The 21,946-nt window shown below is 52.9% G+C and overlaps 1 protein-coding gene across 2 annotated transcripts in view; it reads left to right on the top strand.

Annotated features, from left to right (window-relative positions):
• Positions 1-21,946, top strand: part of LAMB3 (laminin subunit beta 3) — a 58,732-nt gene that overhangs the window by 22,440 nt on the left and 14,346 nt on the right. The window contains exons 2-11 of one of the 2 annotated variants that reach the window (XM_073216986.1): positions 2,590-2,727; positions 4,112-4,175; positions 4,967-5,121; positions 15,250-15,364; positions 15,866-15,939; positions 16,746-16,928; positions 18,210-18,273; positions 18,633-18,826; positions 20,669-20,789; positions 21,496-21,684. In XM_073216986.1, the coding sequence (XP_073073087.1) occupies positions 4,148-4,175; positions 4,967-5,121; positions 15,250-15,364; positions 15,866-15,939; positions 16,746-16,928; positions 18,210-18,273; positions 18,633-18,826; positions 20,669-20,789; positions 21,496-21,684 (1,123 nt within the window). In that variant the 5' untranslated portion in view covers positions 2,590-2,727; positions 4,112-4,147. Of the gene's footprint in view, positions 1-1,852; positions 2,728-4,111; positions 4,176-4,966; positions 5,122-15,249; positions 15,365-15,865; positions 15,940-16,745; positions 16,929-18,209; positions 18,274-18,632; positions 18,827-20,668; positions 20,790-21,495; positions 21,685-21,946 lie in introns of those variants that run through there. The other variant, XM_073216985.1, reaches the window with a different exon arrangement.

The following is a 21,946-nucleotide window of genomic DNA, read 5'->3' on the forward strand; positions in this document are numbered from 1 at the left end:
TAGGTGGGTTGGGAGTGCTGTGGGTGGGCGACACGGGTGGGGCAGGGGAGGCGGCCGCCACTTGAAGAGTCTGGTCCAGTAGGCGTCCTTGAGAAGTAGCATCTGAGCAGAGACTTAAAGAGTAAGAGAGTCGGCCTTGCAGACACTGGGGGAGGAGCGTTCCGGGCAGAGGGCAGCTGGGACAGAAGCCTAAGGCAGAGGCGGCCTGGTAACTCGGAGGCCTTACGGCTGGAGTGAAAGGACTTCGGGAGAGCGGTGGCAGAGAGAGAGAGGCGCTGGGGTGGGCGTGTCAGGTGCGCCTCACAGACTCCCTGGCAGCTTTGGCCTCGACCCTGCCTGAGATGGGGAGCTAGTGCAGGGCTCTGAGCAGGGGAAGGACATGAGGCCAGGAGGGTGGGAGAGGTTCTGGCTGCCCTTGGAAGGGAGCTCACAGAACCTTCTGATAGACTGATGTGAACGAGTAACAGGAGTCAAGGATGACTTGACCACTGGCTCTCCTGAGGAGCCGAGGCTTGGGGCTCTGAGGGCCAAAGTCTCCAGGACAGGATGGTGGGAGGCAGGGAGAGAGGGAAGGGGAGCCAGAGGGGAGGCTGTGCTGTCAGGGCCTTGTAGCACCAGCTGGGTCCTAACCCGGCCTCTGCCCCTGCACAAAGTGGGCTCTAAAGTTCCAGCCTGTGCCTGAGGTCTTGGCATCCTTGGGGCCTAGATTCCCCACTGGGCAGTGCTCAGAGTCCCTGAGGAGTGAGGCTGACTGGACTACCCTTGGGGTTTGCAGAAACATTCTCCTGGGCTTGGCTGTGAGTACACTGGGGGCTCAAAAAGCACACTTACCATTTTTCTCTGTGAGGCCAGCCCACTCCTGGGACCTGCCCCGGCCTGTGAAGGCTGAGACACCAACGGCTTTTCTACCTGGGCTCCTGGCCTTGTAAAGGTGGAGCAAGAGGGGGACTTGAAGGGCCCCAGCCATTCACGGTGAGGCCCACCGCATACCCACCCCGCCTCGTCTGGGCATCTGGGGTTGCAACACCTGCTCTTCCTGCTGAGTTAACTATTAATGAGTTCTTTGTCACATCCTCTTTCCTGGTGGTGAGCAGAGGATGGCAGTTCTCCGGGTGCAAGCTCCTGGGAAGCCCAGAGTTCAGGGGCTGGGCAAGGGGAGTGCAAGTGGGTGGGTTCAGACCGGGGGCTGTCAGCAGTGGCCTTTCTCTGGGGCACTTGGGGGGGTCCTTCTGTGTTCTCACTGCAGGGGTAGGACCCATAAAGGGAGCTGCTCTGCTACCCCAGCTTGTTGAGTCAAACTGGATTTTGCTGGGATGCCTACCGGGGTCAAGACACGGACATTCACTGGAGCATCTGTTAGGAATCTAAACAACTTACTGGCCATTTGCTAATTATAGTATTTCCCCTGCCCATCTAAACTGATGGACTAAGTTAGAACTGAGGATTAGAAATGCTCAGTTCAATCTGCAAAATCTGACATTTTTCCCTTAAGAATTCCCAAACCAATCTCTTGGACTCACCCCTTCAGTTGTAGAGAACTTTCTGCTTAGGAGACACTGACAGGCTGTGCTGGGTCGTCAGGGTCCTTCAGAACATTTGAGGCAATAGTGTTTCAAAACAATGCCAGTGCAGACTCTCAAATGCCAAGATATGGACTGGGTGACCTTCTAGATCTCTCTAAAGGCCCTCTGACCCTCACGTGGGGGGAAGAGTGTCCTCTGAGCCCAGCCCCTGCGTCTAGGCCTGCTACTGACTTTACGGTGGCTCTCGGTCCCGTGGCCCTGAGCCAGGAGCCCGCCCAGAGCCCCTCAAAGGCAGCTGTGTTCTCAGGCCTGGTGCACGGCCAGGGGAAGTTGGTCCAGTTAGGCTGTGGCCTTGCCTCCAGTCGCTCGTGGTCAGGTCTGATTGCCAGCCCTCCCTGCGGGCACTCCTGCCAGGGAGGGAGGGCTGGGAGAGCAGCCCGCTGTGCTGGGTGCAGTGACTCAGAGTTACCTGTTCTAGGGCTCCCTGCCAACTCTGCAGATGGGGCCGGAGGGGACATGATTTTTGCTCCTAAGTTTTCCTTGGGTGCATTGGGCTTTGATCCCTTCCTGATGAACTGCCTTTTAAGGGTCCTCCAAGTTTCCCCTGAAATAGGGATTTTCCACCTTGATTGTTTTCCCTTGGGGGTGTGGTCTGGTGCTCTCCAGGACCCTGACTGTGTGGGTCTTCTCCTCTTCCAGCCCAGTGACTGGGACGATGACACCCTATGTGATCTTTGTGGCCTCTGCTTGGTCCTCTCAGGGGTCCTGAACACGAGGGCGCTGACCCTCACCGGGCTTGGGAAAGTGCTGAGTACAGCACTCGCCACAAATGCGAGTGCCCTTCTCCGCCCAGGAATGCTGGTCTCAAATGAGCACTAACATTTGCCTGGTGCTTTCTGTTTGCAGTGTCCCCCTCTATTCCCCGCAGGCACCCCCAGGCAGCCAAGCTTGCTGTGAGGCCTCTGGGACCGGCCCACTTGTCCAGTCCTGTCCCTGGGTGGGTGGGAGGTGGTAGTGACGGCAGATGGGCGTGCCGCCTGCCAGATTCCTGCGGCCTGCCCTGCAGTGGGCCACGCCCAGCCGGGGAGTCTCCGGAGGTGAGGCTGTCGTTGAAAACCCGAGAGCCAGGAGGGGAGACCCCCACATTCAAGGGGCGCTCTAGGAGACGCAATCTGGAGAAAGAACAGCAACGGCACGGAGCAAGGTATGTTACCTGCCTTCACCAGCCCCGTGGGGCCAGGGCTGGGAGAGGGCTCTCCATCTGCGTGTCTGGGGCCTGATTCATTCCTTTTCCTAAGAGCGCACCTGAGCGCGCCGCCTCCAAAGGCTAGGTTCAATGTCGGCCTGGGTTTAGACTGCTTTTTCTCGTCTGGTAAGTGTCTCAGCCCTTAGAAGAAAGCAACTTTAGATCTGGGGCTGAGCACAAAGAGAAGTGGAAAGGGTGGGCTGGCCCAGCAAGAGCCCCTCTAAGGGATGCTCAGAAGGCCTAGCTGTGGGGGTTCCATCCCAGTGGGGGTGAGGGTGGGGTGTGGGGGGGCAGAGACAGCACCGGGTGAGAACCAGGGGATGGGTATCCCTTTTAGGCCAGGTTAGCTGTGGGACCTTGGGCCACCTGTCCCCTCCCTGGGACCCTGACTCTTCTGGGAGGGGATTGGAAGGAGTGATTTTGAAGCATTAGGATGTATGATATAATGATGCCAGGACAGCCCCCCATTCCTTCTCTGCCCCTGTCTTGCCAAGCCCCCGTCACTGGACCCCAGGCAGAGGAGTTAGTGGCTGTCATTGGGGCAGCGCCAGGTGGGAGGCAGACGCAGGCTCTGCAGGAACACGTGTGGAGAATGCCTCAGCAGGGCAGGCCTGTGTGCCTCCTCACCCTTCAGGAGCCAAGGCCAGCCTCCTTCAGAATCCCTGCGGGGTGGCCTCCCAGCCCCACCCCTCCCACACAGCCCCGGCCCACCATTGGAGACATTTTGAGTGACTTCTAGTTCAGATGAAATCCTCACTTTTTAAACACTTCCAGGCCCCCCTTTCTCCCCAACGCATCTCAGCCACCTGCTGAGCCCAGAGGTGTGGCCATCACAGCCTCACCCTCAGGGTGGCCCTGGATGGTACTGGAGACCATGCCAATGGCAAGAAAAGGCTCACCTCCAGGTCTTCAGCCACTTGAACCGCTCACTTTGGGGCCTGTAGGCTGGGCCAGGCCCTGAGCAAGGCGAGGCCTCTTTCTAGGGACAGCAGCAAAGGTGGGGCCTCTCTAGAGCCTCCTCCCTGCACAGGGTGCAGCTAGTTCTTGCTCCACATTGTCCGTGCGACTATATGGAGCAGGGCAGGGCCGGTCTCCTTCCCCTTCCCTTACAGAGGAGGAGGCTGAAGCCTGGGAGGGGAGACCCTTTTTCAGGGCACCCTATGGGTCACATGCGGCTGGGACAGGAGTCCAGAGCTCTGGTATTTCCCAAGGTTTTGGCTACAGGTACACCTGCTGCTCAGAAGTGTCCTAGATCAAGACCCTAGAAAGGACTTCTGAGGAAACTTAGGTCCAGAACAGGAGAGGTGTGAGTGTGCCTCCAGGCTGCTTTACTCTGTCCCAGGTGAGGTCCTCGCAGGGAGCACCCCGCCGGCTGAAGATGAGGCCGCTCCTTCTCCTGTGGTTTGGTAAGTGTCCCTCCGCATCCTTCCAGGCCCTGTTACATAGGACAGAGGTGACAGCCATGGGTAAGAGGACAGTTTACTGAAATATGAGCACCACCTGTCTGTCCTCTGTAGCCTTTGGGTTCGGAACGCTTGTTGACTGGGGACACACGTGAGGTTTCCCTGCCCCATTGGTCCTTTGGGGAAGATGTTTTTCGACTTCTCCTGAGTGTCCACATACTCCTGCACGGGGGTGGTTTGTGGCTCCCCACATGCCTTGCACAGTGTCTCTCCCGTCCTCTCACCTGCAAGCTGCTTCCAGAGCAGTCAAGGCTTGAGTTCTAGACGTCACAGTGAACTGTAGCCGGGCACTCACAGAGTGCAGCTGGGTCAGCTGTATAGCTGAGGGGGTAAGAAGAATGCAGGTTCCTCCCAGCGTTCCACAAATGGCCAACAGCCAGCCCTCCTCTGGGCTGTTGACCAAGGCCACCCTGTGAGTCAGGAGAGTTGTGAACTGTGTCCTGGTGGCCGAGTGTGTGCCTGCAGCTGGATTCCACAAGCCACATATGGATGCCACATTTCTGGATCGCCCATGGTTTCTGATTGCCAGTGTTTCTCATTTCCATTGTAAGCTGAAGGCTACAAATATGAAATCAGCTTTTCCCCCTAACAGCATCAGGATTGCAATCATTACCACCACCAGCGAGTGGGAGCATGGGTGAGGGAGAGGATATAGTCTTGCCTCCCTAAGGGATGCTGGGTGGCTGGCTAGACACTCCTCTCTAGGCTGCACCCTAGCATCCCTGTGATTTCAGTCTTGCTCAGCCTCCCGTGTGCCCAGCCAGCCTGCTCCCGTGGGGCCTGCTATCCACCTGTTGGGGACCTGCTCATTGGGAGGACCCAGTTTCTCCGAGCTTCATCCACCTGTGGCCTGACCAAGCCTGAGACCTACTGCACTCAGTACGGCGAGGTAGGCACTGCCTCCATGTCCTGCAGGGTGGGGTGGGTGGGTGAGCCTGCCATTTGTTCACTTGTGAAATTGGTATAGGCCCAGCCCCATGCATGGTGGGGCTGAAAGACAAGTATAAAGCCAGCTGTCTGTTGGGCAAGAGAAAATGTATGCAGAATTAGCCGACCGGCTCTTTTCTCTCTTCTGCTCAGTAAAGCTGGAGTCTTCCCTTAGCCCTTGGGCATGGGCAGGACAGGTTTTCAAGCCCTGGGACTCATCAATCAGATGAATGTTGATCCTTGGGTATGCAGAGTCTAAGGTGTCATATTTGGTGGACAAAGTCAAGGCTGGTGGAGCACAGGGGCTGGGATGTGTTCACTGGGCTGGGACATGTTCTTGCCATGGGGTAAGCTGAGCCATGCCATGGTCACCCGCCTGCCACCATCTCTTTGGCCAGTGTTGTTGGCATATATGGGTGTGGATGGAACTAGTAGGAGAATGTGAACTGTAGGCTGTAAACTTCTGTTTTACAACTGGCACGTATGAAGGGCCAACGTACCCCTCAGCCTCAGTGGCCCACATGTTTTTCCACTCCAGGCAAAGTGGAAACCTCCGAACGGTTGTTAAAGGGCACAGATCAGTGAGACAGACGAGGAAGTGACTTGAGGTCAGCAAGGAGGTTCAGTGACTCAGCTGATGAGCAAGAACTTGCTCTGAGCGAACCCTACTTCCAGCGAAAGCAGTCACCATTGCCTCTTCAGGCAACTGAGGTTTCCAAAGAGCTGCTGTGACTTTTCTTTGCCTCTGGACTCTTTTTGTAGGAATTTTGGTTTTCTTTCCTCTTCAACAAATGTGGGGACTTTTCTTCATTTATCCAGGTTGGAATTGCTCCATGTTTTCTTGTTTCCCAGCTGTTTATCTCATGTGGCCATTTTTCTGCTCTCAAAACATGGGTTTGGACAGAGGAACGGGCAAGGGAATGGTTTCCCCTGAGTTTCAGTAGCCTTTGTGGAAAAAGAAAGACAGAGGGAAGGGCAGCGACAGAGACTGATTGCCCAGGAGGCTTGGGTCATCAGTGGCTTCCTCTTTCCAGGCTGCCCTGGTCCTGGGGACCATGGAGGGGACATCTGATGCCTCTCGGCCCTTCCAGTCCTGGGTTCGCTTGGCCCCTCTTACTCCCCCTTGGGACCGGGGAGGTACGTTGGGTGTCTGAGCAGAGGTGGCTGCGGTCTCTGCATCTCACCCACTTGGCTTTGGGAGAAACCCATATGACAGTGTTGGGTAAGATGGCCCTCATCAGGGGAGTGCTCCCCACGGGCCCATATTACTCCACAGCCATCAGGCCTGGCCCGATTGAGCTTTCTAGGCAACAGCCTGGTTTAGCTGTCTTCTTCCCATACACCCTCAAAGTCTTGTGCCTCTGAGCCGTATCTAAAAATTTCAGGGAGACCTCTGCTGATTCCCCTTCTTAGGCTGACCTCCTTTCTGGGAGGGGAGGCAAGGAGAGATCAGAGGCCCCAGCCCTGTCTGGACAGTCTCTGTCTCTGTAGACCTGGGCTTTGGGCTTCACCTTGGCCTGCCCTCTGCCTCACTCAGATGCCCCAGGGAGCCAACTCCCTTCCCTATTCTTAAGCAGCCCCCTGACAGCAAAATAGGGTGCTCGTAAAAGAAGTCTAGACTTTGCAACCCCGGAGTTGGATAAATCTCAGCTCTTTTGCTTTTGTGAAAGTTGAGAAGCATCAGCTCTTTTTTCTTTTTCTATAAAGGGGAATCAATCCATGTAGCCTCTTGGAAAGAGTAGGGGACAGGGCATCTTGAGTGCACTGGGCAGCCCCAGGTCTACCCCTAACTTGTATAGTCTTGGGCAAGATTTAACCCCTTTCTGAGCCTCACTTTCCTCTTCTGCTAGTGGCTGTTAGATGAAATGGTCTTAAGGGCTGCTCCCCGCTACACTTTTCTTTGGGAATAAGCTGACTGCTGAGACCTGGCTTCTTGCCCCCTCCCCCACACCTCTCCGTCTTACTGCTCTTTCCTTCTCCCCTCCCTGCCTCACCTCCCAGAGGCCACTGGATGCCAGCAATGAAGGCACACATGAAAGGCACAGCCCCTTCTAGTCATCTGTACAGATGCCCCCCCTGGACCCTCAATGGATGCAGGGGTGGCTGTGTGATAAAAATTAGGAATCTGTATTTTTACCCTGCTGAGTTCCACTTTCAGTTCTTGAATTTAACTCATTTTATTATTTAATGAGATTATAGCAATGGTAATTTATGAAGCACATATGTGTCCCAGGCATCATACTAAGAATTTTATATAAATTGCCTCAATTAACTTTCACAGTACTCCATGAGGGGGCTCTTATTATCCCCATGAGGTATTGGGAAGGTTTGGGTATATGCTGGGACCCCAAACTTCTGATGGAAACACATGGTGTTGAGTTTTTTGGTAGCTCGAGATGGGGGTCATTCGGGACAGCCCCAGCTGGAAATGAGGGTGGCCTGAGGCAGAGTGGCGTTCCTAGGGCCTCCCCCTCCCCCCTCAATGCATTCCCACCTGCATATACACCCCTTCGTTAAGCTGAAGCCTCTGGTTAGTGCCTCTGCTCTGTCTCCATGCAGGGGTGACACGGCAAGCCCTGAGCCAAGCACAGAATCTACCCAATACCTATTATCTGCCTGCTGATATGGTAGGAATGCAGGTATAGTGGGGATTTATGACTCTTGGGGTAGTTCTGCATTGCTCACGCCCCCTGCCTCCAACCCCAGGGGGACTCAGTGGAATGGGAGATGCAGGAGAAATGGGGACTCCTTCCAGTCCCCAAATTATCTCTCCCAGCTCCCCATCTGACAGTGCCACTCCTTTTTTGTGGGCCCAGCTTTGCCTGTTGGAATGTGACCTCCTCTGCCTGCTTCTGTCTCAGTGGCTAAATCCTATCAGTCTTGAGAGCTGGCTACTGTGGGTTTGGGGCCCACACTGCAGCCCTTGTGATGGGCATAGGACATAGGCAGCTTTGCCTGTGGCACCCCTCCACCCCTTGCCCAGCTTTGCCCTTCTCAGTGCGTCTGCCTTGACTGCCCTTTAACTCTTTGGCATTGGCCCCAGGATGTTTGTTACCAGAATGGCCCCGTTCCCTTGTTTCCTTTTTTGTAGCCCCTGGATAACCTCCGGGTAAGCTTATTGCTCCTATGGCTGAAGGCATGGATGAAAATGTCTGTGATCCCCCCCTACCCTCATTCCCTCCCATGCTTCCCCTGAGCCCCAGTTCCTCATTTGAAAAATGGGAGTAATGACAGCACCCATTTCAATGAGTTGTTGTTAAGACTGTATAAAGGAAGGAATCAAGTGACCACTGGCATGGTGTCTAGAAGACACTAAATGGTTCATCCGTCTTTATCCACCTGCCTCCCTCGGACCTGTGTGTGCATGCAGAGGCCACCCCACCTACAAATCTACTCCTGAGCATTTCTTCTCTGATCAGGACACTCTCGTACTTACTGAAACCAACCCATCCTAGGGCTCGCCTGCTCTCTGCCTCCAAGGTGACCCCTGCCAATCTGACTTGCTGGAGAATCTGCAGGCTGTCATGGTTAGCAAAGTAGCCCTAGGTGGGGGTGAAGACTCTCTAGTTCTGGTCCTGGCCTGACACTTAGAATAGGGATGTGACCTTCTGAAGGTCATGGCTACTCTCTAGATCACCACTTTCCTACCTATGAAATGAAGGGGTTGGGTTAGTCAACCTCTATCTATGTTTATTCAGCTCTAGCATCTCTTCCTGCTTCACAGAGATGGCCAGGCTGGGTGTGACCCTGAGGGTGACCATGGCCTCAGGTGAGCACTGGTAGGGGCTGAGCCATGGCCTTGGGTCAGCTCTGGGCTCCTTAGGAACCCGTGGGTTTCACCTGGAAACTTTCCAGCCCTGCTTCCTGCTGCCATCAGTGTCTCCCCCAATGTGTGTCTGCTCCCCAAATGTCTTATTTATCTCCCACTCCCTCTTTTCTGAGGGAAAACTTGATTACCCAGCTGCCTTTATGACAGTCTTAGACAGTGCATTCTGCAGGTTAATTAGCTGTGTAAACCAAACAGCTGTCATTTTTATCTTTTAGACACAAGCTGAGGAGCAATAACCAATGGATGGCCTCCTCTCCAATGTGCACAGATGTGCACACAGGCCCACATGCATGTAAATGCACTCACGCCCACATGCACACACCCCAACAACCACTGCCTTTGTGGGGTTGACTATTGTCTGCTTCCTTGACCTTCGGCATAACTAATGTGCAGGCAGAGGATGTGTTCGTATAAAACCTGAGACCCTTGTCCTCTGCCCACAGAAGACTTTGAGCCTGGCTCTGACCAAGTTATCTGCCCTCCTGTTTCCCAGAAGCTCTCAGCAGGTCTGAAACTTCCAGAATGTCTACCACTGGGGATTCACTCTTGTTTCAAGTGCAAAAACCCTTGGGAAAGGCACTTATTGCTCTAACATCAACCACTTATATTGAAGCAAGGGTTTGCCTGTCAGAAAAATAGCTGTGGCTTTTGAAAAGGGTCCCAAGAGAGTAAGACCCAGAATGGGTAAGTTTTGAGGAAATGGAAGAAAATGGAAAGGAATGTTGGGGGAAAAGGTTGCTACCAGAGGGAAGCAAAACTTGAGTTGATGGAATGTGAGATTCTTGAGTCCTGGTTGTTATGGACTAAGCAGTGCAGCTTTTGGGGCTAGAAAGAGAGAGAGAGGGAGAAGTCTGGTGGGAAGGCCTGGACCCAAACCTGGGTGGCCTCACAGCTTTGCTGACTTGGCCTCTTACACCGCTGCTCCTGAGCTCCAGGCCCCTAGAAGTCTCTGGGCAATGTCTTGTAGACCTTCCTTGCTTCTTTGATCGGACGGGCTTTAGGAGCCATTGTCATTTGCAGAGCTGAGATCCATGCATGCAAATCAACTTTCTGCACTCAGGTCTGGGAGACATCTCTCTTTCTGCTGTGGGCTGGGGTTGAGGCTGCTATTCCCAGGGGAGAAGGGAGGGAGCGTCCCGACAACCAACTCTAGTCCCTGCAATTTTTAATGCTGCCAAGGGACCGCTGAGGTCCCTGAATCAGAATAGGATGAGAAGGTTTGATGGCAGATACCCTGGGACAGAAATCCCTGCTTTCTATCTTCCTGGCTTTTTGGACTTGGACACATTTATTAATTTCTCTAAGACTTCCTTTCTTAATCTGCCAAATGAAGATACTCACCAATTTGTGTAATATACCTATCTCAGAAATTTTGGAAGGATGAAATGAGGTAACATATGTACAGTGCTCAGAAGAGAGCCTGGTGCAGTGTAATTTCTGGGTGTGGGGTATACATCATCTCTGTCACTGGCTTCAGAATGTGAGCTTTGTAAGCTTAGTTTGGATGGACATGGACGCGGTGTTGAGTTGAGGCTTTGGTTATGATAAGGAAGAAGCTAAACGTGCCTCACAGCCCTGGGGCTCTCCTCCCAGCACCACAGCAGGCCTCAACTTTTGACCTTTGCTGGCAATATCCATTGACATAGCTTGTGGATCTCAGTGGCATCTAATGGGAGCCTTTCTGATCAGAGGCCTTGGGGAACCCATTTTCTGCCCACTTTGCTGGGAAATATGTTTCTCCAGTATGGCATCTGGCCAATGTCTTATTTTTCTCTTCCTTCCTTTGCCATCTTGTTTGCAGTGTCTTTAACTCCTGAGCAGATAAGCTGGGATAGGGGAGAATTCTAATAGCATGTTACAGCAGGAAGCAACTTCATTATCTCGACCCAGCCTTGCATTTTACCAACGAGGAAGCCGAAGTGTAAGGAATGTCTTTTCTTGCAGGCAACTAGATTTTTTTTTTTGTCCTGGATTCCTTTCTTTAGGCTCTGGCTCGCAGCCATGACCCTGACTGCAGCTCCTTAGACAGACACAGGCAGCCTCGGCTTGCTCCTAGGCGGGAGCTGGGCCATGTATACCAGAACCTGTTTTCCTGTTTTCCCCCAGAATTAGCTCTGCGTTCTGAAAGGCTCAGAGTTCTGATTTGCATTGGCCTTCCTTTTCCCAGCCCTCTCCACTCTGATTTAGCTTCTTGCCAGCTCTTGCTCTCTCTGTTGCCCTCCCCTAGCTCTCTGGGAGGGTTTGTCTTAGCCAGATGGACGAGCTTCTAGAACGCTCCAGGATAGGGGAAGAGGCCCAGCCTTTCCAGATGGAGAGCAAGCAGGGGCCAAGCTGGCTTCGGGCCTGACAGGCTGAATTGGTAATCGTGCTGCGCCTCTGAGGTAGCACAGCCAGGAGAATGCTGGCCACATGACCCTGGAGAGGGAGGCGGCTCTAGCTGAGGGCTTCCGTCTCTGGGAGAGAAGGAGACACTCAACACACACAAGGGGAGAAGAAGAGCTTCATGTTAACGATTATGCATATATTACATATAGGTATACAGGAATAACATAGAAAGGGAACCGAGGCCCACATGGAGAGAAGAAATTAGCAGTGTGTCTGCACATGGGCTCCTGCCATGAGATGCTCTATTTCAGGCCTCCATCCCACTTGCTAGCTGACAAGCAGAGCTACTTAAAATACCTGTCCCAAGCCTGTTGGCTTAGCCTGTCTGCAAGGATTGAGATAAATCCCTCCTTTAGTTATGTTACTATGATAAGCAACATGCAGGTTTTAAGCCCATGAGGCCATCTGATCCCCGGTCAGCTCCTGCACACGTGGAGGGAGGGTGGAGAAGGCGCCGATTCCCCACAGACTGCCCATAAAGACTGAACGGGGATGCAGAGGAATCAGCCCATGCGGAATACCCTGGACACTTTTAGTTTATTTTATTTTATAATAATGTGTATTTTCCCAAGTGTGAAAGTTAATATATAGACAACATATGAAAGTTTAAAATGATTAAAAAACAACAACGAAGGAAAAAAGTTACCCTCGATCCCATTACCCAGAGGTACTAGGTTAAACTGAACGCAGCTGCCATTTCTGTAGGGCACAATGGCTGCATATCAGCAATACCATATGGTTCAACCTAACTTACTGGTGTATTTCCTTCCAAATGCTTTGTATTCCTTTAGACATTTGAGGTCATGATGTATATACAAGGTTAGACCCAACTTTTCTTTTTGTAAAACTTGAGAATGTAAGCACAGTCTGCATGACATTAAAAATACTCTCTAAATAGTATTTTTAATAGTTACATAATATTTCATCATTTGGGAATAGCAAGGGCATTTCCACAGCCCCTGGTTGAGCTGTCGCTGCTCCTGCGTCTCATGGCCCAAGGAAAGAAAGCCTTGTTTCTGGCATTCTCTTGGCCGGAGACCAGGCTGGAGTCAGCTTCCAGCAGAGGAGGGGAGGGAGCGCTGGCGACAGGCTGCTGGAAGGCAGCTGGCCCTTGTCTGTCCTCGGGACATGTGCTGAGTGCAGAGGATGGGGGGTGGAAAAGTTTGCCCCTGAGAGGCTGGGCAGAGTGCGGAGAGGGGCTTGCTCGCTCTAGTTACCAAAATAGGACTCCGGAGGAGAGTCAGATTCCAGCAGGAGGCTTCTCTTGCCCAGAAAGGATTATTTTAAGTGCTCAGGTATTTATTGGAACCACTGACACATCTACAGTCTCTGGGTTACCGGGGTGGGTTAGCCCGAACAGCCGGCTGTCTTCTCCGAGTGCATTCTCTGCCTCAGGCTCCCCCGTGGTCAGCTGCAGGGTCAGCCCAAGACTTCTGAGTGAGACAGAGATTGTCACCCTTTACCCTGCTTCGTGTGATGCCTGTGTACCCAGCTGGCTCCCGGTGGAAACCAGAGGATGCCAGGAAGGGAGGGGAGGGAGAAAGAGAGAAAGAGAGAAGAGAGAGGTGGGAAGGGATCCTCTCTGGGGCTACTGCTCACGCCGGCTGTGGGTCAATAGGAAAGTCACATAGCCTCTTTGAGCCTCAGCTTTCTCATATGTAAAATGGGAATACTGCTACTTGTTAAGTAGGTTATCATAGTGAAACTCCTAAAGCAATGCCTGGCACCTTGGAGGTGCGCCATCACTTTGTGTTGGTGTTTTATTACCTCCTTACCCCCCACCCCCGCCCCTTCTTTTAAATTCCCAGAGTGCAGGAAGGGAGTGTCTATTAATGATGTGAATGAAAATATTAGCACTTACTGAGCATTTACTATTCATTCAGTAAGTATTTCTTGGGGGCCTACTATGTGCTAGACACTTTTCTAAGAACTGGAAGACAGAGGTAAAGGAAAGTAAGTTCTATGCCCATGGAGTGTACATTCTAGTAGGGAGAGGCAGCCATGAGCAAATAATACAAGCAAACAGACGCTAAATGCACAGTATGTCAAGTACAGACACATGCTATTAAGAGAAGTGGAGCAGGATAAGGAAAGGACGGGGCAGCAAGGGGAGGGGGCAGGGGCTGCTATTGTGCACGGGGCACCTGTGCCAGCCATTCTTAAACATCCAAATAATTACCATTTAATAAAGCACTTTGGGACATGATGAGGACACTCAAAGCACCAGGAAGGGGACAATTCTCTTATTTTGTGGAAAGGAGGTGGGAACTGGAACATGGGGTGGGAGGTAGAGGCTCAGAGAACCACCCGTGGCCCCCCTTCTGCGTTCTCCACTGTGCCATGCTTTGTGAGCCATGGAGAGGGAAGATGGGTGTTGGCAAGGAGTTTCTGTAACTCAAGGCACAGGCTTGGCATATTACCTCAAGCGCTTTGGGCCTGAGCTGTCGGATTAATCGGTTCAGCAGACACCCCCCATTCTAAGACATCGGCCTCCTTAGCGTATTGCCTTCCCTGGACAGGGCAGAAGTTCAGGAACTGGAAGGCCTCAGAGAAGACCAGCAGAGCTTTCCCCTGGGTCTGTGTTTGCGGACTTAGGGCAAAGCTGAGGCATGGGTTATGTGGAAGTACGGTTGTCCTTACCCAGAAGCACCAGCTGGTCAGGGAGGTTCTTGTCCAAGCCTTGCTTTTGTGAGTGGGTGGATTTGGAATCCTCTGAACAGTGTTTCTTACACTGGGCACAGGTTTGGGGTGATGGTCACTCAGAGAAGACAGATTTTGTGTGTGTTGCCTGGGGGAGCTGGGACAAAGTCACGTTGTCTCTGTGAGGATGTGTGTGTGTCTGTGTGTGTGCATACATGCACACACACAAACTAAAAGAAGAAGGGCCATGTTCTCTGGCCGTGTTCTTTCCCTTGATGCTCTCTGTCCTGCTGTGGGGCGCATGGGTTTGCTTCTGTCTCTTGTCTCCCTCCAGGACAGGGCAGGCCTGGGAAGGTCTAGGTTTTTGGGGACCTCCCCAGTGGGGCTGTTTCTCTTTTGGCTGTCCACTTGGGCCCAGATCTTCATGGGGAAGAGCCTCTGCCCTCAACTCCAAGCTACAGATGACTTCCTCTGCTCTGTTCCCTCCTGGTCTGGGGGCTGCCTACCTACAGAACTCCATTTGGTTGGGGACCTAGGATTCTCTCTTGTGGGTAGAGAATGCCAGATCTGGGAAAGATCAGTGTTGGAAGGCCTTCAGGAGAATCTAAATATTACTAGAATGTTTGCTCTCTGAGGGCAGGATCTTTGTTTTGTCCATTATTATAACTCCAGGACCCAGGGCAGGGTCCAGCACATAGGACACGCTCAATAGATGTTTGTTCAATGATTGAATGACTCTATTCCAACTTCCACTCAATCTACACAGGAGAAAACTGAGTCCAGACAGTGGGGTGACAGAGCTAGGACTAGAGCCTCACATTCCCACATACCTTTTTGCTGTGGCCTCTCCCTGATCTTCAGAAACTCAATTTTCCCCAGGCTGCCAGGATTAGTGGGATGAGATGTAAACTCCCTCGCCTGGATCTGATACATAGTAGATGCCAAATTGATGTGCGTTTCCTTTCTTTTATTCTTTTTGTTCTTGGGACCCTTTTCAAGTTTCTCTTTGAGGCAGTGTCATGTACCCACGTTTTTTCTACCACCTCACAAAGGAATTAAATTAAAAGATGACCAACAGCCTTGTTTTAAGAGGCTAATACTTCCAAGTGTATTCATGAAATCAGTAGGTCCCCAGGGGTAGGATGGCCTGGAGAGAATGTTCTGGGCTTGAAGGATATAGGGGAGAATCCTCTCTAGACCCTGCCTCTGAGTCTCTGCTGCCTCCCTGTCCCACAGTGGCAGATGAAATGCTGCAAATGTGACTCCAGGTTGCCTCACAATTACAACAGTCATCGAGTGGAGAACGTGGCTTCGTCCTCAGGCCCTATGCGCTGGTGGCAGTCACAGAATGGTAAGGGCCTGCTGCCTTTAGGGGCCCGAACTTGCAGAGACTCTCACTGGGTGGGAGTGGGTTTTCCAGGCATTTCTTACAGCGGTGGGATGTGCGTGGCTGACAAGCAGAACCTTCTATCTCTGGATTTGAGGTCTTCCAGATGTTATCGGTAGAAGAATTTATTGGAAGTTAAGGAAAGTGTAAGAATATTGAGGAGTGCCTTTATCTTACTCCACTTAGTCACCATGGGCTTGTTGAAGGAAATGAGCTTTGGGAACAGGTCTGTAGAACAGACAAGCTGAGTCCCTTTAAGGTATTAGGGACATCAGTGGATGGAGGGAAGGAAATTTGGCCAAGGACAGATAAGCAGAAACATACTGGCATCATTCTTCCCAAGAGGGAAATTGGAGAATCAAGTTTAGAGTGTCTGACTTCCCTGAGCCAGTATAGTCCAAGCCTTCCTCCTGGCTGGGAAGGTGGAAATTCTCTGGTCTAAGTTCCTACTTTCTGTCCTTCCAGATGTGAACCCCGTCTCTCTGCAGCTGGACCTGGACAGGAGACTCCAGCTTCAAGACATCATGATGGATTTTAAGGTTTGCTGCCTGGGGATGACAGTGGGTGGGAAAAGGGGACCCTGGGCCATGTGGACTTGGAAGGAAGTACAGTGATCCTGCCTCCCCTGGCTGGGGTGACACTTGCCCTGAGCTTGTATCATGGTGGCAGCAAAGGCCCATTCCTGGGAGAACAGGGGCACCTCCAAGCTCCCTGTCTTGGCCGTGCAGTGGTTATGATGCCTCTCTGCATCCCCTACCCTCCACCCATCCAACTAATTCCACTCTGCCAAGTACCAGTTCTACTGGGCCTGTCACTTACTGTACAGTTGTATATTTTTGGTATATTCTGCCTTAATAACTTTGCTGATGAGTTGCAGGGAGTGACATGATCAGAGAGCCACGTAGAAGATCTCCCCATGCAGCGGGGTCAGTGGTTTGGAGGGCTAGGACAGAGGCTGCCTGTGAGTCCCAGGCTCAGCATGACCATGGCAGTAAGAGAGAGCAGGGCAGGGATAGAACCAAGAGCCAGTCAGGATAAAAACTGCTTGGCTTTGGGAAGTGCAATGGGAGAAATATCTGTCCTCCTGGGTGGTGGGCTGAGCTCGGGATCCTGCCTGCTGGAATTTCTATTACTTTCCACTGTTCTCCTGGGGCAAACCATCTGGGGCCTGTGGTGTGCCAGAGAGTTGGACCCAGATGCCCCTGAGTACACGTGCTCCCTTTCAGCCCCCTTCTCCCTCCTGGTTCTCAGGGCCCACCAGCGCATGTTCAGGAGCCTGTTTCTGTGACTGTGCCTGCGGAGCCCCCTCCCTGTGTCACCCGGGCCCTGCCCCATGTCTCCGCAGGGGCCCATGCCAGCTGGAATGCTGATTGAACGCTCCTCGGACTTTGGCAAGACCTGGCAGGTGTACCAGTACCTGGCTGCTGACTGCACCTCCACCTTTCCCTGGGTCCACCAGGGCCAGCCTCAGAGCTGGCAGGACATCCGGTGCCAGTCCCTGCCCCAGAGGCACCTAGATGGGGGGAAGGTAGGTAGTGGGGACCCTGAAAAAGTAGGCACAGGGACACAGTTTTGTTCACACAGTCACCGGGCCTCTGGAGAAGATGTGGGGACACTGTGGTCAGCACCCGTGTCCTCCCTGAACCCTCCAGGAATGACCCCTCTGGCCACCCTCAGAACGTTAGCAGCTCGTCTCTTGCTGTCCACAGGGCATATTCCAAGGCCAAGTGGAGTGCACTGCACAACCCAGTCCCACTCTCTTCCCCAGCCTCCTCCACACCTGGTTCGCTGGCAGCGCCCCATTGCACGATGGGTGGACATGACTTTGCTCAGTGTGGGGACTTTGGGATGGCTAGTCAGCTGAGAAATTTACATGCATTTAATTCAAAGCTCTGATTTCACCTTGGTGGTTTAATGTTAGCGTGAATTTCCTCAGCTTAATCCATCCATGGAGCCCCACACTTGCCCTTGGGGAAGTTCAGGTGGACGCCACAGCTCCAGGTCACCTCAACTTAAACCCTGAGCTGGAAGTGAGACCCTGCCTCTAGAGACAGCTCAGAACATCTGTCTGACTCTGAACCCTGCCACCTTGGGCCAATTCCTCCTTGCCTTCCATACATGCTGTACGCTTGGCCAGATGAAGACTATATTTTCTCCTTTCCTGACCCAGGCTCAGCAAACCCTCAGGGTTGCTGTCAGATGTGCCAGCGCTGAGCCCAGCGCCCCGTGTGGCCAACCTGCCCCATCACTGTGGTTACAGCCTGTCCAGGTCCCTACTAACCACGTTCCCCAGCCCGCAGACCTAACACAGGATCTGTGAAGGGTTGACATGAAGACTCTTTATGGGATATGCCAACGAAGCCCCATCTAATGAGTGTTTTTATTAAAGCATAGTTGAAATTGGGGTTGTCTGGAAGGTGGTGGTATGCCCTGGGCCCTCTCATTCAGCATCCCCTGAACCCTCATATATGCACTATATAGCTCACTGTAACTTTTGACCCAAGGAAATCAGGAAGTTCTTGGGATAGCTGTATTTTCAACTGTAACGGAGAGGTTACACACACACACACACACACACACACACACACACACACACACACACGCGCGCGCGCTGCACATTCATTAGGGCCCAGTGATCATCTTGTGGCCCAGGGCAGTTCGCAGGTCTTGAACCCAGGGTCCTCTCAGGTTCCAGCCGAGAAGGGCCTCAGAATACGAGGCATGTGGAACATTGGTGGAGAGAAAGACTCCTGAGCCTGGGGCACCTGCTCGCCTCGTCCTCAGTCCTTGCCTCCTCCTGGCTTCGTAGGTCCAGCTTGACCTAATGGACTTAGCGTCTGGGATTCCAGCAACTCGAAGCCAAAAAGTTCAAGGTCAGTGTGGCTACTCCTCTTGCTTCCTCTGAAGGGAGCAAAACAGGGCTGGAACCCAGGACATAGAACTTTCCTGGTCTTTCACATGTCCGTCAACCTGGTTGGATTTCAGACTTGCCTGCTTTCTCCGCAGGTCTACGGTGGTAGTCCCACAGGCTCAGAAGGCCTGAGTCGGAGTGGAGGGGTCCTTCCCATCATGGGAGAGTGGAGGGCTTGGGGGAAGGGCTTTGGGTAGCCTTCTGAAGGCAGGGAGGAAGGGAAGACAAGGTCAGGATTCCTTTCCTTACCCATCTGGGCCCAGCGTATTTGCCCCTAACTTCCTTCCTTTATTACCCCCACTCCTTGTTTGCCCCTCTCAGAACTGGGGACAATCACAAACTTGAGAGTCAACTTCACCAGGCTGGCTCCTGTACCCCAACGAGGCTACCATCCCCCCAGCGCCTACTATGCTGTGTCCCAGCTACGTCTGCAGGGGACCTGCTTCTGCTACGGCCATGCTGACCACTGCGCCCCCAAGCCCGGAGCCCCTGCCGACCCGTCCTCCGTGGTGCAGGTGACAGCCTCGGGTGGGAAGGGCACAGGGGGGAGGGCAATACCAGAGCAGACTGGGGACACTCTCTGGGCTCCCGTGAAGCAGGGAGGGCACTGAGTTTAAGACTTGGGTATTTAAAACTTTAGCAACAGTGAGAGAGTCTAAGTGATTATCATTTCAAAGGACAGAATTTTGTAGCACTTCCTTAAACCTGCCTTGTGGTTTGGGATGGTTTTGAGTTTCAGTTACATGTAAGCATATGCGTGGGTCTTGCGGGGAGCTTCGGGCAATGCCTCTCAACTCTGGCTACACATGATAATTTCATGGGGAGCTAAAAAAAGAATTGCTCAGATCACCACCCACAGAGACTCTGCTTTTATTACTGCTTTTTAGAGCTCTCAGGTGATCCTGGGGGCTGAGAGCCACCGGTTTGGGGACTCAAGAATCCCATCTAGTGGTGAGACGGGGCAGGGTGGGGACAGAGTGCAATGCAAGCTCCAGCTACCTGAGACCAGCTGGGTCAGGGAGGGGAGTGAGAAGTTCAGGCTTAACAAGTAACCCAGAGGATTTTGCTTGAGACCAAACTTGAAAACCATCAGCAGAAGAGAGAGAACCTTGGGCCAAGTGGCAGAAAGAGCTGTCATTTCACTTACCTGGGGCTTCAGTTCTCCTGCTAACATACGGCGGGTGTGAGGTTTGCTGTAGCTGTAGAGGGCTGTGAGGATATCAGGAAACATGGCCTGTGAGGGAAGTGCGGGTGAAACAAATGCTGGTCAGCTTGTCTTTTCCTCTGCTGGGCCAGCTCCTGCCCTGGGCTGCAGAGGAGGCAGAGGGAGGTCATTCCAGGCCCGGGCCATCTATTAGGGCCTCCAGACAGAGATGCCCAGCCCAGGCGGAGCCGGCTCGCTGACACGCAATCACAATGTGCTGTGGGACGCCGAGGGAGAGGGCAGGCCCAGCCCAGTCATTCTCAAATCTGACTGCACAAGGGAGTCGCTGCTTTAAAAAGTACCCAAGCCTGGGCTTTGTCCCTGACATTTGTATTGAACTGGGCCTGGGCACTGGTGTATTTTAAAAAGCTCCCCAGGTGACTCTGACGTGCCTCCAGGGTTGACATCCGTGGAATCAGAGGGGCCAGGGAGGCCTGAGGAAGGAGGTGCCCCTCTGGCTGGCAGGATTTTGCTGGAGAGGTGAGAGAGAAGGGAATTCTAGGCAGGAAGAAAAGCATCAGTAATGGCCCAAAAGGTGGGGGAAGTGGGGCCTGTCCAGAGCAGCGGGAAGCTCAGCCTTGCTGTGCTGGTAGGTGGGACGCGGCATGAGAAGCAAGCAGACCTGAGGCAGGACCTGAATACCAGGCCCAGGGTGTTGGGCCTCATTTGGAAGACAGTTAACACACAATAGCTGTTCTATTTTTAGACCTTAATGAGTCTAATAACAGTTCATCAGAGCAGTTCTGTTAGGCAAACAACCGCAGTCATAGATTGTTGGAATTATAAATCTCTGGAGGGGTCGTGCTTCTAGAATCATGGTTTGCCAACAAGGACGTCTGGGTGCCCTCTAGGGGCTGCTTTGCACTGGGCATCACGGGGATGTCCAAGTGCAAGGAATGAGCTTTTCAAAACCTAGCTTGAGCCACAGTGCACGCACACACACACACACACACACACACACACACACACACACACACACAACGGCACACAAGCAGGCCGCTGAAGTGTCCCAGGTGCTGAGCGAAGGCTGCAGGGCTGAGGTCTGAGCTGGACCCTGACTGCTGAGCTGGAGGGTCAGAGGGGAAAGGGCAGGTCCATCCCTGGGACACTCTATTGGTAATTATTGCTGATGACTGATGGCCCCCTTTTCTAGGTCCATGATATCTGCGTGTGCCAGCACAACACTGCTGGCCCCAATTGTGAACGCTGTGCCCCCTTCTACAACAATCAGCCCTGGAGACCTGCAGATGACCAGAACCCCCACGAATGCCAAAGTATGAGCCTGGGGTCATCCCTCCCTTGTAGTGACTGGGTGGGGTGCTGTGACCTACCTGGGGCACAGGAAGAATCTATTCTTTATTATTTTAATCTAATCTTAATTGCACCCCTGCAATTTAAGTTCTCCTTGCTCTGCCGGGACGGAGAGAGGGTTTGGGTTTCAATTGTCCTCTGCCTCCCTAACCCTTCTCAGCTGCTCTGGAGGGACCATGGCTTGCTCTATGCTTGTGATGCCACATGGATCTCCTGGTATCCCCAGATCCTCCTTCTACTGGCCTCTCCACTTGCCTTATCCTGTGTAGGGCATGTCTGGTTCCTATTTCAAATGGGCCCCTGGAGTCAGGGCCTTCCTCTGCACAAATGAGGAAAACGAGCATCCCCCGCCCAGAGAGAGGCAGTGACCTAGCAGGAGACCCATGGTGGCAATGGGGGACAGTTGGGACGAACCCCACCGAAAGGGCCGTCTGGCCCAACAGGGACGTTATGCCTGGGTTAGCCCCCACACCGGGAGCCAGGAGGCCTGAGTTCTTACTCTACACTCTTTCTTACTGTCCATACAACCTTAAATAAATCACCCAGCCTCCTCATTTCGCAGACTGGAGCATCTTGCAGAGTCACAGGAGATGCCCCTGAGACTGTGTGGAATATTGTAAGTGGCAGTGGTGCTGGTCTAACACCAGCCCTGGCAATCTCCTTTTTCAGGGTGTGACTGCAACGGGCACTCAGAGACGTGTCACTTTGACCCAGCTGTGTTTGCTGCCAGCCAGGGTGCACATGGAGGTGTGTGTGACAACTGCCGGGACCACACTGAGGGCAGGAACTGTGAGCGGTGTCAGCTGCACTACTTCCAGAACCGGCGTCCTGGTGTTCCCGTTCAGGAGACCTGTATCCGTGAGTCAGGGCCCTGGGGACCCAGCGTTTCCTCTGTCCATTACTCCCCATCCACTCTGGGCATGGCAGAGCAATGTCCTTGGGGACATTGGAGCCCTAAGGAAGGCTTGGCTGCGTGTCAGGACTTCGGGACATTTTTAAAACTTGGCTGTGCACTTCTAAGCAAACCCCCAACCGCTCTGGACCATTAATCAATCAGTAAATCATGCATTGTGTAGCCCTTATTTTGCACAAAGGAGAGAAAAAAGTAAATACATAATAT

Source organism: Manis javanica, chromosome 11 (genome assembly GCF_040802235.1).
Source record: "Manis javanica isolate MJ-LG chromosome 11, MJ_LKY, whole genome shotgun sequence".
Lineage (NCBI taxonomy): Eukaryota > Metazoa > Chordata > Mammalia > Pholidota > Manidae > Manis > Manis javanica.